At 38.9% G+C, this 14,081-nt stretch overlaps 1 protein-coding gene across 2 annotated transcripts in view; it reads right to left on the bottom strand.

The window, feature by feature from the left end:
- RBBP5 (RB binding protein 5, histone lysine methyltransferase complex subunit) overlaps positions 1-14,081 on the bottom strand; it is a 37,647-nt gene that overhangs the window by 15,415 nt on the left and 8,151 nt on the right. For both annotated transcript variants that reach the window (XM_028120174.2, XM_028120175.2), the window contains exons 2-5: positions 9,686-9,711; positions 8,642-8,814; positions 1,646-1,786; positions 633-795 (exon numbers count right to left, since the gene is read on the bottom strand). In XM_028120174.2, the coding sequence (XP_027975975.1) occupies positions 633-795; positions 1,646-1,786; positions 8,642-8,814; positions 9,686-9,711 (503 nt within the window). The remainder of the gene's footprint in view (positions 1-632; positions 796-1,645; positions 1,787-8,641; positions 8,815-9,685; positions 9,712-14,081) is intronic.

Here is a 14,081-nt window from a genome sequence, read left to right as displayed (position 1 = left end):
AAACAAAATAAAACAGGACCTTAAAAGCCCAGCTAACTTCTTACTCCATAAAACTACAGGTTAAGCGGGCTTAAATTACACAATATTTACAGAACTAGGTATTAAGACATTTTTATCAAATGTATTCCATTTTATACTCTGACTTTTAAACTTTATAAATGAGTAACAGCCCTTTGTTATTAGCAAAATGCCCTTCTACCCTTTCTAGGCTGAGTAGTCTCTGATCACTCTAAATCAAAAGAACAGAAATTATCATGAAGGCAGGGCGCCTGGGTGGCTCAGTCGTTAGGTATCTGCCATCGGCTTAGGTCATGATCCCAGGGTCCTGGGATCAAGCCCCGCATTGGGCTCCCTGCTCCACAGGGGAGCCTGCTTCTCCCTCCCCCACTCCGTTTGTGTTCCCTCTCTCGTTGTGTCTCTCTCTGTCAAATAAATAAATAAAATCTTAAAAAAAAAAAAAAAGAAAACAATTATCATGAAGGCATGAGAGAAAAATAGGCCACATTTGCCAAAGGCACGAGACATGCTTAGTCCAGGGATAAAAGATATTTCAAAGGAAGCAGAACAAGTAAACATGAAATAAGCCAATGCACAGGATGACTGACGCTTATTTCACTAGCTTTCAGGCTTACCTTCCCTTTTGCATTTCCTGTATAGATATATTCCCCTCGCCTATCAAAAGATGCAACCACGTTCAAATCGGAGTCATCGTCTACCGGCAGAACAACATGCTTGGAATCTGAAAGGGTCAACATGACAGGAGCAGATTTCATGGGACACACGAGAACCTTGTTCCTGTTTAAAAATATGAACAGTACATTGGCTGTTGCTTTGGTATCAGAAGGCTGATTCTCCTGCCCTTTTCCCTAATTCCTGTCACTACCTCCATCAACTCTCCCAGCTCAAGCAAATTTAAAATAGTGAAAAAGCCTGAAGTCTAAATGTCTAACAATAGGGAAACGACTAAATATAAACCATGGGATCCTAGTTTGACAAAATAAAATGTAGTCATTAAAAATAAGTACGAAGAAGTAGCAAACTAGTAGAAGAAATATGTATGCAATAAAAATGCAAAATGCTAACTAAAACTATGTAAAAATACGTAATTTAATATACATGTCATATGCATATAACTTGCTTTGTGGGCTATAAAGCACCAGATAACAAGCATTACACTTAAAGAACTTGACTAATAAAGAACCAAGAGAAATGAAGACAGTTATGTCTGGGTAATGGAATGGTGGGTAACTCTTTCTTAAATGTACTATTAAATGTAGTTTCATTTTTTTTAAAATGTAGTTTTAATATTTGAATTACTTCCCTCTAAAGAAATTCAAATAACCAGGGGGGTGGGGGTTGGTGTGGAAAGCTCCAGGTCAAGGACCAGTTATTATTCTTCTTCCTACCTCTGCCCACTTCCAAAGTCTGAATACTGCCCAGTTTTTAATTATGATACAATAACACTCTCCTTAAAAAATCTGTTCAGTAGAGACAACCTAAACAGAAACATTATTTTATGTAGAAGATTTGAAGAGATGTGTGTTTTTGCCTCCCACAACCTTAAAATGCAATTGTCATGAGCCTGGAGCTAGTCCACAGAGAATGAGACCCTGCCCCAGGAAAGAACAGCACAGATTAAACATACTGATCTCGTGGATGGTACTGGACTTTTAGGATGGGTGAAGGGAACCGAAACCTCTGGTCGCAGTCGCCTGAAAGAACATCCCACTGTGACACTATGTTATCAGTGGAAGCACTCACGAGCTTATGACCATCTCGACTCCAGCTGGAAAAAAAAAAAGTGGGTAATTTAGCACATATTCTAAGTTAAAGTAATTTAGCACAAATTCTAAGTACACTGTACCGCTCTTAAGGATAAAAATGTATGAGTCACACATCTGCCCTAGCAGCAGGAGTCAACAGTATTCCTTTATATATATATATATATATATATATACACACACACACACACACATATATATACACACACACACTCAAAAACTACAAACTTTCCCAACTAAACAATGAATAAGAATATTTTCATGACATTTTTGTATGTAGCAACAAAAGCTCGTAATAGTTCAAGATAACAGTAACAAGTGGCTCCAGGAAATAAAACTCAAACGTTTAAAAGAGTCTATCATTGGCTTGCCCTTAAATGTTGATGTAACAAGTATTTAGGGAGTGGGAGGTGAGGGAGTATCTGAGCTTTCTGAGGTTGTCCCAGAAACAGCACCATCACAGCATAAACAATAAAAATAAGTATCTGTTATTTAAAATAACTAAGAAAGGAATCAATTCCTCCTGCTAAGTATAGCTAAACACACTGGACATTACACATAAAACACAAAGACTCCGGGGGGCGCCTAGGTGGCTCAGTCAGTTAAGCGTCTGCTTTTCGCTCAGGTCACAATCCCGGGGTCCTGGGATTGAGCCCCGCGTCGGGCTCCCTGCTCAGTGGGGAGTCTGTTTCTCCCTCTCTCCCGGCCTCTGCTGCTGTTCCTGCTTGTTGTGCTCTCTCAACCTCTCTCAAATAAATAAATAAAATCTTTATTTAAAAAAAAAAAGACTGAAGGGCAGAGCAAAGACTGATTGGCTAGAGACTACAGGATATGAGGAATGACACAATAGAAAGTTCCTTCGATTTTCTTTTTTGCCTTATATATCCCAGACTGAGTGATGGAGAAGCCAACAGCCCAGTAACACCAATGGGCTCACTCACACAAATAAAGCCTCAAGAAGAGCCTGCTTTCATAGCCAAAGGATCAGTACTGGACAGCACAGAGAGACAGAAAACTTTTAGGCAATAATGACTCCTCCAGCAACCACTGTGAAAAAAATTGGAGCCCCACCTCCATCCCAGTCAACAAAATCTAAATAGAATCTAGGCCTCCACCCTTACCTAGTTATAGCAAGGTACCCTTCTCCACTCACTGCATTGGTGTCAGAGAAAGCTCAGGGGGCAGCCAGATTTCCATAGCCACCAGCCTGTAATGAGGACTCCCACTGAGTGTGAGTGGAGGCCACATGGAGAACAGGAACAAGGTACTCCTATCCTTCCCCACCAGCATGGTCCAGACCAGGAGGCCAGTGGGGAGCCTGAACTTCCGACCGCACCTAGCATAATGAAGCCAAGTAAGAAGCCCGGACTTCTAATCCATCTGGCAATTAACAAGATAGAGCCCTCTCTTCTCTGCTGATACGGCGTCAAAGGAGGCCAGTTAAAACATAAGATTTAAATAAGCCCTACAGTCTTAGGATACCCAAAACGCCCAAGTTTCAATTGAAAACGACTATCAATCCAAGAACAAAAAAACTCAACTTGAATGAGAAAAGACAATCAACAGATACTAACGGTGAGATAACATAGATGTTAGAATTATCTGACAAGGATTTTAATGCAGTCATCATAAATATGTTTCAATAAGCAATTATGAACATGCTTGAAATAAATGAAAAAAAAAAAAAGAAAGTCTCAGCAAAGAAATAAAAGATGTAGAGAAGACCTGAATTTTAGAAATGAAACAACTAAAATAAGAAACCCAACAGATGGGTTCAGGAGCCAATGGAGAAAAAAAGAGGATAGAATCAGTGAACTGGAAAACAGAATAATAGTTATCCAATCTGAATAAGAGAAAAAACAGACTAAAAAAAATGAACAGAACCTCAGGGACTTGTGGAACTATAATAAAAGATCTAAGATCCACATCATCAGAGTCCTAGAAGAGAAGAATGGGGCTTCAAAGTATTGAAGGAATAATGGCTAAAATTTTCCCAAACTTGGCAAAAGATATAAAACCTACAGATTCAAGAAGATGAGCAAACGTCAAACAGGGTGAGCTCAAAGAAATCCACTTGCAAGATACAGAGACAAACCTCTGAAACCTAAAGACAAAGAAAAAAAAGTCCTTAAAGCAGTGAGAGGAAGGACATCTTACCCATGGAAACAAACAAAACAAACAGGCAAACACACAAAAAATTCATGACAGCAGATTTCTCACCAGAAAGCATGGAAGGAAGTGGCACACTCAAGTGCTGAGAGAAAAAGAACTGCCAACCCAAATTCTATTATCAGCAAAAATATCCTTCAGGAACAAAAAGGTAAATCAAGATATTTGGCCAGAAGATCTACCCTAAAAGGATGATTCAAAGAAGTTCTCTAAATGGAAAGGAAATGATAAAAGAAGGAATCTTAGAACATGAGGGAAAAAGAACAATGAAAACGAATAAAAATATAGGTAAATAAGATCAATTTTTTCCCTCTAGTTTTGACATTTGAACCAAAAATTGTAACACTGTCATCTTATGTGGGTCTCAACATATACCGAAGAAATACTTAAGGCAATTATATACAAAGAAGGGTAAATGGAAGTACGGTTTCTACACTTCACTTGAACTGGTAAAATGTCAACACCAGTAGACTGTAGTAATAGTTAGGTGTACACAATGTAATACCTAGTAACCACCCAAAAGTTATACCAATACCCTCAAAAATACTATACAGTTCCCTCTTATCCATGGGGGCTATTAAGACCCCCCAATGGATGCCTGAAGCCACCAACAGTATCGAATGCCATGCAGACTGTTTTCCCGTACATAACATACCTATGAGAAAGTTTCATTTATAAGTTAGGCACAGCAAAAGATTAACAATGACCGATAACAAAACGGAACAATTAACAATATACTGTAATCAAAGTTGTCTGAATGCGGTCTCTCTCAAATTCTCTTACTGTACTCACTCTTGTGATGGTGTGAAATGATCAAGTGCCTAAGTGAGGACCGGAAGCACAGGGAGGGAGGGACAAAGGCATCGTGATGCAGCCTTAGGCCACTACCGCCCTTCTGACAACACGTCAGAATCATCTGCTCCTAATTGTGGTTGACCACAGGTAACTGAAACCACAAAAAGGGAAGCCACCGATAAGGGGGACTACTGCAGATGAAGTGGAATTCTTAAAAAATGTTCAAGAAACCCACAGGAAGGCAGGGGAAAAAATGAAAAACAGAAGGGACAAAAATAAATAAATTTAAAACATAAAAAAAAAAGAGACAGAAGAGACAGAGAAACCCAAAACCAGTATTTACCCAAATTTTACAATAAAGAGGAGTTGCTACTGAGGAACTTGGCTGGCTGAATACCTCCGTGGTTAAGAACATAGGCTCAAGAGTCAGACTTATGCTGAAGCCTGGACATTACCACCTTTTAGATGTGTGATCTTGGGCAAGTTATATACCCTCTGAGCTTCAATTTCCTCTCCTATAACATGGGCTCAATAATATTACCTAACCAGCAGAAGACTGTTGACAGAATTAAGATCAGTATATATAAAATTCCTACCCCAATGCGTGGCACATAACGAGTGCTCAAAAACATTAACAATTATTTGTATCAGAGACAAGATGAATGTACTCCCAGACTTGGGACTCAAGGGGCAGAGGAAGGCAGGGGTAAAATAAGGAAGTGAATATAAAGGGATCAAGTTCGAGTCTGCATACCAGAGGACTCTTGTGCCTCTCTCCCACCAGCTCTAGAACACTTGCAGTCATGCTTACCCCTCAGAAAGGCAAGTAGATCCTTCTAGAGAATGCGAACCTAAAAAAAAGAGGCCTGAAGATGCCCTTCTGTTAGGACTCACAAAAAGCCAGTGACCCACCCATTTCAGTGAATGATAGGAGGGTAAGAGGGTGAGCTAAAACTTGCATACGGTGTAACAGTATGTCCATGGATAATTTCTGAAATTAACAACCAAGAAAAAGTAACATACACATGTTATTTAGAAATATGGAGATAAATATCAGAAGAAACAGACAAAAAAATGAAAGCAGACAGGGGACCAGGCCATGATGGAGTGGGGCGAAACAAGGGACAGCTTTCACTGCTGTTCTTGTAAGCCTTACAGTGTAGCCTATAGCCTGACTACAGAATAGAATGTTAGCTATCATTCCATTTTTTTCTTTAAGCCCTTTTGTACTATAATATCCTTTTCTCTTTTCCCCACAGTAAGCTTGTATTTCTGTTAAAATAGAAGGGACTCTAATTTTGAAAATGAAATTATAAACAAGTGAAAACTAAGAGGGGCTCTCCCACTAAAAAACATAGTATTAATATATCCAACAATTCCAAACTCCATAAGCAGGCACAAAATTAGAAGCTTGGGGAAAAAAACACACAAAACCCAGAAACTGGGATTATAGCAGTAAAACAGCAAACAAGGTTCATAAATCACAGCACTTACCATCTCGCAGGGAAGATACTCATAATTATGACAAATATTTGCAATAAAATAACAGGAGACACACAGCCATGATCTCAAACTTACATTTCCCCCCTCAATTTTACATTAGTATCTTCATGCAAGCCAGAAGTCTAATGATCATCCTAATTTCTGCACTTCACTCAGACTCCACATCAGACTAATGACCAGGACTCTTACTTCTGCCCTCTCCCCTCTCCCCACTGCTCAGCCCCAGTCCTGCTGCCACTGTGCTCACCATCTCTAGCCAAGATCTCTGCACTTCCCTTATCTTCATTCTCTCTTCTTCAATCTCTTTAACACATGCTGTCCTAGAGATTTTTTTAAAAATAAAAAGCTCACCATGTCACTTTCTTTCCTACAATGCCTTAATGGCTTCACAGTTACCTACGAGATGAAGTTCAAATTCATACTATGGTAACACAGCATCCTCCATGAGGATCTCAGTTTACGGGCTCTTGCCATTATCACATCGCCCACACCACAATCCAGCTATCTTGGACTACCTGCGGTTCCCCCATCTTACCATGCTTGTTTGAAGCTGATGGATCTTTGCCTGGGCAGCGTCCTTTGCTTGGAATACAACTGGCAAACACCTATATCTCACAAGTTTGAGGTTAGAAATTATCTTGCCTAGGAAGCCTTTCCTGACCACTGTTCTCCTCCAGTACATGGATCGTCTCTTCCTTTGCACCTTCGCCTCCACTAAATCTCAAACACAGTTCTTGTATAGGAACCATAAGCTTCAGTACCTGTACCTGCCACGTAATTCATGCTCAATGTTGCTGAATGAATGTATAAGTGAAAAAGTTTATGCACAAAGACATTTACTAAACATGTAGCAGAGAAACTAGCAAAAAAACTGTTAAATAAATTATAATTTGAGAAGACATATAGCCATAAAAAAGGTTTTTAGAGGTATGCAAGTAGGAAACTGTCCAGTGTTAGGGAGAAAAAAAGCAAAATATAAAACAGAGCATAGCATGATTACAAATTCTGACTTTTTTTTTTTTTAAGATTTTATTTATTTATTTGACAGAGAGAGACACAGCGAGAGAAGGAACACAAGCAGGGGGAGCGGGAGAGGGAGAAGCAGGCTTCCCGCAGAGCAGAGAGCCCGATGAGGGGGCTCAATCCCAAGACCCTGGGATCATGACCTGAGCCGAAGGCAGACACTTAACGACTGAGCCACCTAGGCACCCCCAAATTCTGCTCTTTAAAAACTATATATAGAAACATACTAAAATCTTTACAGTAGGAATACTTGGGTGGTGGGACTATGGGAGATACTAGTACTTCCTTTTGCTTTGCTATATTTTCCATAAGGTTCTACATGATTATGTATTATTTTACAATAAAAACAAATGCATTATTTTTAACAGGTGGGAGTGGCTGGTACTCTCATTTTGCATATTACAGACAAGTTTTGGCCAAAGTTAGTTTATTAGCAGCCAAACCTAGATTGGGATTCAGGCCTCCTCCCAATCCAGTGCTTTACAATATAGCTCCCATTTCCATTTACACAAAAAGAAATAGGTTACAAGCCTCATAAATCTAGATCTGATTACGGGGCGCCTGGGTGGCTCAGTCAGTTGGACATCTTACTCTTGATTTTGGCTCAGGTCCTGATGTCGGGGTTGTGAGACTGAGCCACACATGGGACTCATGCTCAGTGTGGAGTCTGCTTGTTCCTCTCCCTCCCCCTCTGTTCTTCCCCCAGCTCGCTTGTGTGCACTTGCTTGCTCTCTCTAAAAAAAATAAATAAATAAAATCTTAAAAAAAAAAATCTAGATCTGATTAGGTGTTTCTGGCCCCAAGTTCATTTAGAAGAGCTGCCCTAAAATAAAACTTTCCAAAGCAAACCCATAGTCCCAGAGAGTAAGAAAGAAATCAATGGGAATTTATATTCCACTAGATTTTAGCTCAATCTATTTGATAGAAAGCCTTAACTATAATTTAGTGAAGAAACAGACATGCCTGTGATCACTAAAACTGCTTGGAATTCAAGAACCTGGACAAAGCTGAAGGAGAGGACTTCCAAGTTTCCCTCCGAATCAAGATTTTCCATTCTAAATGAAAGGTCAGTATCACAAGTACTAATACAGCTGCAAACTGTAAGTATCTCGTTTCAGTACTGAAATATTCTCAGATAGAGCCTGATACAGATCCACAAGTACACTCAATTTCTCCCCCACAAAGGTATTCCAAGGACAGCATTTTTTTTCAAGGTCTACAGATGCTATGAGAAATTGTACTACTAATGACTGAACACTTAAAATGCTAAGTATTAAAATATCTAGTACAATGAGACTGGCAATATCACAGTCACCATTCATCCCCCTAATTCAACTCATATTCAACACATTAATATTAAAATTCCTTACCATAGAGAACAAACTGGATGGATGTGTGCACTAATTATTTTAGCAATGCCTCTTGTCAGGAAATCCCAGATGACAATTCGGCCATCATTACAGCCAACTGCAAGCAGCGTGCCCCACCTGTTAAAGGTGCAAGTCAGGGCCATGCTGATACAATCCAAAGTTCCATCAGCTTCCTAAAAATTAAAATGAATACAAGAATATAGACAATGCCACCACGTACCCAATTATTTCTTAAAGATTCTCTATCACCTATGACACTTCTCTTTTAATTTAAATTACGATGTATACCAAAAGAAACTCTACGTGTGTTCTTATACCTATTAAACTAGCCAAAACAAGGAAATATTTATAAACAGATGTGATAAATCCCACACATTACCAGTATGACTTTGTACCCACTGTGCACGGCAATTAGGCAAAATATAATAAGATTCATTGAAAAGAGTCATCCTACTGACCCAGTCATCATAGTTCTTGGGATTTATTACAAGAAAAATAATTTAAAACAAAACCCCTAGAACAACCTGTATGTGCAACATTAGGGAAGTCAAATACATTATTTTATATTCATATCAAGCTATTTAAAATAACCATAATGGCTACACTGAAACACATTTCAAATATTACAAAATATTTTTACATTTAAAAAAGTAATTAAAACACACTTACGGCATACATATTATTACTATGCAAAAACACTGACTGAAACTAGAAAAGCACGCAGAAAAAAAAATCTACATGTAGGTGATGGTACTGTTTGTGAAAAATCCTTCAAAGTATTTTTTTTTAATTTACTGGCAAATGAATTGCGTAAGATTAAAAGGTTATGGTGAGATTTCCCACCAGTACTGCCTATCTATTTCCTCTCTCCTCAAAATTAAACACTGAGTTCTTTATTATAGCACTTAAAGCTTCTGTTGTCAAAGAAAATGGGGGGGGATCAAATAACGCTCAAACACAAAAGCTAGCAAGTTATCATACTCCTAAATTCACAATAAGACTATATTCTTTAAAAAAAAAAAAAAAAAAAGACTATACTCTTACCTCTGGATAATTCTGCCCAAAGGACTCTGCAACAAAGCACAGAAAGAGTTCATGGAGCATTTGCAACATAGCAGGAATCCTCCAGCTCTCAAATGGTGGACGCAATGGTTTGCAAAGTGTGGATGGCTGGCTCAGGGATTCCAGGGGGTCACACCTATTTTCATTATCATACCAAGATGGCATCTGCCTCTTTACTCTCCTATCTCCTAAGTTTACAGATGAGCTCTCCTGAGGCCACAGCAGCAGTGATATTGTAACAGAGTGCATACAAAAGTAGACGGAAGAATTCTGCCAACTTCTACTTAGGCCAGCATTAAGGACAATTTGTAAAACTGTGAAACAATGCTCTTCTCACTATTTTTGTTTTAGAAAAGTTATTTTTCACAAAAAAAAATGTTATTTATGTAAACAGGTAATGGGGTTATGTTAGTTATTTTGAATTACAAACTTTTAAATATCCAATCTGTCAAACTATCTTAAGTCGGATGAACTCTCCAAAACCTTCACGAACACCAACCAGCAGTGTCATTTCCTTCCTAATAATGACATTTATGTTGTCAGTCTGGTAGTTGATTAAAGATGCAATTCTCTGTATTAATTTCTTAAGCAAATGACATTTGGAGGCCAACACCTCTGAATGCTTTTCCTGTATGAAATGCAGTGTTCACACAAGACACAAACATCTTAAGCTGCAAATGACAGCATGATGCTACCCCCTGCTTCTCAGAAGTGTCCCATCAGCAGCAACACTGTCTTTGTCAGGATGTACTTAACAACATTACCTAAGTATTGTATTACAGTGCTTTTTAAACTATACTGAGAACTACAGATCCATGAAAGTTGTTTCACACATAAGGCATCCAAATCAGATTTCATTTTAAAAAAGAAGTCTACTGCTTAAAAAAAAAAAAAACTTATAAAAATTAACTGAAAACTAAAGAGTGGGGGCATTTGGCTGGCTCAGTTGGAAGAGCATGTGACTCCTGATCTTGGGGTCATGAGTTTGAGCCCCATGTTGGGTGTAGGGATTACTAAAAAAAAGAAGAAGAAGAAGAAGAAAGAAAAGAAAAACTAGAGCGAAAACATTAAAACCAATCAAGGGGCACCCTGGTGACTCAGTTGGTTAAGCAACTCCCTTCGGCTCAGTCCAGGGTCCCGGAATAGAGCCCTGCATCAGGCGCCTTTGCTCAGCAGGGAGTCTGCTTCTCCCTCTGCCTGCCACTCTCCCTGCTTGTGCTCTCTCTCTGTCAAATAAGATCTTTAAAAAAAATAAATAAATAAAAATAAATAAATAAAAACAAAACCTATCAAAAAAAAAACACCCGCCCTACAACAAACAACACTAAAAGATGAAACTAAAAGCAAATGTCCCCAAATCACCCTGATGTCTCTAACGTGAACCAGATTGAAGGTGGCTGACTGCATTCAATTATGAAAGAATGAACTGAAATGCTGAAACCAGATAGAGGGGTTTTATTTTTTTATTTTTAAAGATTTTATTTATTCATTTCAGACAGCGCGAGAGAGTGAGTCTGGGGGGAGGGGCAGAGGGAGAAGCAGGCCCCCCACCAAGCAGGGAGCCCGGGAGTTCACAACCAGGTCAGAAGGCAGACGCCCAGCCCAACCGACTGAGCCACCCAGGTGCCCCAGATCGAGAGGTTTTTGAAATAAATATTCTCAAGTTACTGAAGTAATACATGTAATACAGAAATGTGTAATTAACAAACGATCGTTTCCTCCCTGCAACCCACCACCAAGGTAAAAGCTTCCATATGTTTCTATATGCTTATTTGTATAAGCAAATATAGAAGCATATATTTGTATAAGCGTTCATATTTATAGTTGTGTTTTTAAATAAAACATTACACATACAATGTGACTTGTTTCGTTAGCAATTTAGCTTATACATCTTTCCAAATCAGTTAAGATAGATCTATATTCACATGGTTGAGGAACAAAAGAGAAAAAGAAAAAAAAACAGCATTTATCCAAAAATTAAAAACAAAACAAACAAAAAAACACAACCTGAAACTATAAAGTACTGGGGAAGGAGCAGAGTGCAACGTGCTGTGATGAGTGAGATAAAGGAAATCCACATAGAAGATTCTGAGCAAGTCCAGAATCCAGGGACCATTTTAATGTATGATCACCTCTCAACACAGACTACCCCTTATATTTCTGGTTTATGTTTTTAGGGTGGGTTTTTCTTTTTTGTGGATCATCCTAGTTAACAGAATTACAATAAGGTGTTTAAGGAGCACAAAGAAAAAGCGACACGTAAGAAAGACTAGGCTAGGGCGCCTGGGTGGCTCAGTCGTGAAGCGTCTGCCTTCGGCTCACGTCATGATCCCGGGGTCCTCGGATCGAGTCCCACATAGGGCTCTCCACTCAGTGGGAAGCCTGCTTCTCTCTTTCTCCCACTCCCCCTGCTTGTGTTCCCTCTTTTGCCGTGTCTCTCTCTGTCAAATAAATAAAATCTTAAAAAAAAAAAAAAAAAGAAAGAAAAGACTAGGCTAACCTGGGGCAGTTCTTTTGGAGGGCCTGAGCAAGACTGCTGTTAAACGGGATTACAGGGACGCAAGGCCCTTTCCTCAGAGAATGCTCAAAATCACTTTTATATTCTCCATCTTGCCACCATCTACTGTTTTATGTAACAATTAGATTTCTTAGGTTTTAAACACCACGCAGGGGGGAAAAAAGATGCCCAAAGATGTGGATGCCAAGGAGAAATAAAACCCTCGTCAGAGATTTAACTTCATAATACACTTGATACAAAAAACATGAGTGGCTTCTATAGCAAAACACACATTTCCTTCTTTTTTTAAACTTTTTATTTATTTATTCATGAGAGACAGACAGAGAGAGAGAGAGAGAGAGAGAGAGAGGGGCAGAGGGAGAAGCAGGCTCCCAAGGAGCGGGGAGCCTGATGCGGGACTCGATCCCAGGACCCCGGGATCATGACCTGAGCCGAAGGCAGACGCTTAACCATCTGAGCCACCCAGGCGCCCCAAAAACACACATTTCCAAAACTGATTACAGAAGAAAAATCCTTGACTGGATCAATGAGTAAAAAACACACTGAAAGGTTGTTAAAGACATACCATTCAAAGTGGGGGGGGGAGCAGACCCATAAAGGTTTTAAGAGCAGTTTCTCTTAACCTCAAGCTGCAGATAATTACTACGTTATTCAAGCTATTCTGAGCAGAAAAAAAAAACACTATAGTGTTTTATAAAGCCAACATAACTGACACCAAACCCTCAGAGACAATACAAAAAAGAGAAGAATTTTCTCAACATAAATGGTTTCTCTTTTATACTCTGCAGACTTGCAAAGTAACTTCTAACAGCATATACAATTATAACCAAATTCCAAACACAAAGCATCTGAAGTTTGTTCTTGTACCATGTAAGAAGACATTACTATATAGCAGGAAAAACAAGGAACAGGGTTATGGCAAGGGCACTCTAAACACCTTCAGGGCACAATGCATTCTAATGTACATCCTTAGTCAAGAATGTTTATATAACGGCCACACAATCCTATCAGTAGATACTGCAAACACATTTGCTAAAACTCCATAATCACTTCTAATAAAAGAGAGGACTACAATAAATGACAAAATCTATCAAAAACACAATTATCATTCAAAAAGATGAAATATTGAAACCATTTCAATTCATATCAGCAACTAGGAAGGGATATATCATTAGGTAATACCATCTTGGTGGTTCCAGTCAATGGAATAAGAAAATGGAATAACTGGGGCACCTGGGTGGCTCAGTCGTTAAGCAGCTGCCTTCAGCTCAGGTCATGATCCCAGGGTCCTGGGATAGAGCCCCGCATCGGGCTCCCTGCTCCGGGAAGCCTGCTTCTCCCTCTCCCACTCTCCCTGCTTGTGTTCCCTCTCTCGCTGTGTCTATGTCAAATAAATAAATAAAAGAAAAAAAATAAAGAAATGAAATAACTGGCTTAACCACTGAATATAAGGAGATAAAACTATTTCTCTTTTGCCATCCTTGAATACCCAGAAAACACAAGAGACTCTAATAAGAAAACTATTTAAATTAATAATAAAATAGGGAAGGGGCTCCTGCCTAGCTCAGTCAGAAGAGCTAGCAACTCCTGATCTCAGGGTCATGAGTTCCAGCCCCACGTTGGGTGCAGAGATTACTTAAACTTTTTTAAAAAATAAGAAAATAGGGTAAGGTGGCTTACTACAAGAAAAATATTCAAACATTAATAGCTTTTCTTTACATTAGCAATTACTATCCAAAAATGGAAATACAAGGAAAAATTCCATTCAGAATGGCTACAAACATAAAATATTTAAGGAATAGGTAATAAGGTAATAAAGAAGACACAGACATGTATGAAGAAAACTATAAAATCTTAGGT

The sequence above is a fragment of the Eumetopias jubatus genome, unplaced genomic scaffold (genome assembly GCF_037043125.1).
Source record: "Eumetopias jubatus isolate StellerSeaLion01/CBP00866 unplaced genomic scaffold, mEumJub1_p1.0 scaffold_12, whole genome shotgun sequence".
Classification (NCBI taxonomy): domain Eukaryota; kingdom Metazoa; phylum Chordata; class Mammalia; order Carnivora; family Otariidae; genus Eumetopias; species Eumetopias jubatus.
This window is presented reverse-complemented; position numbering and strand designations above follow the sequence as displayed.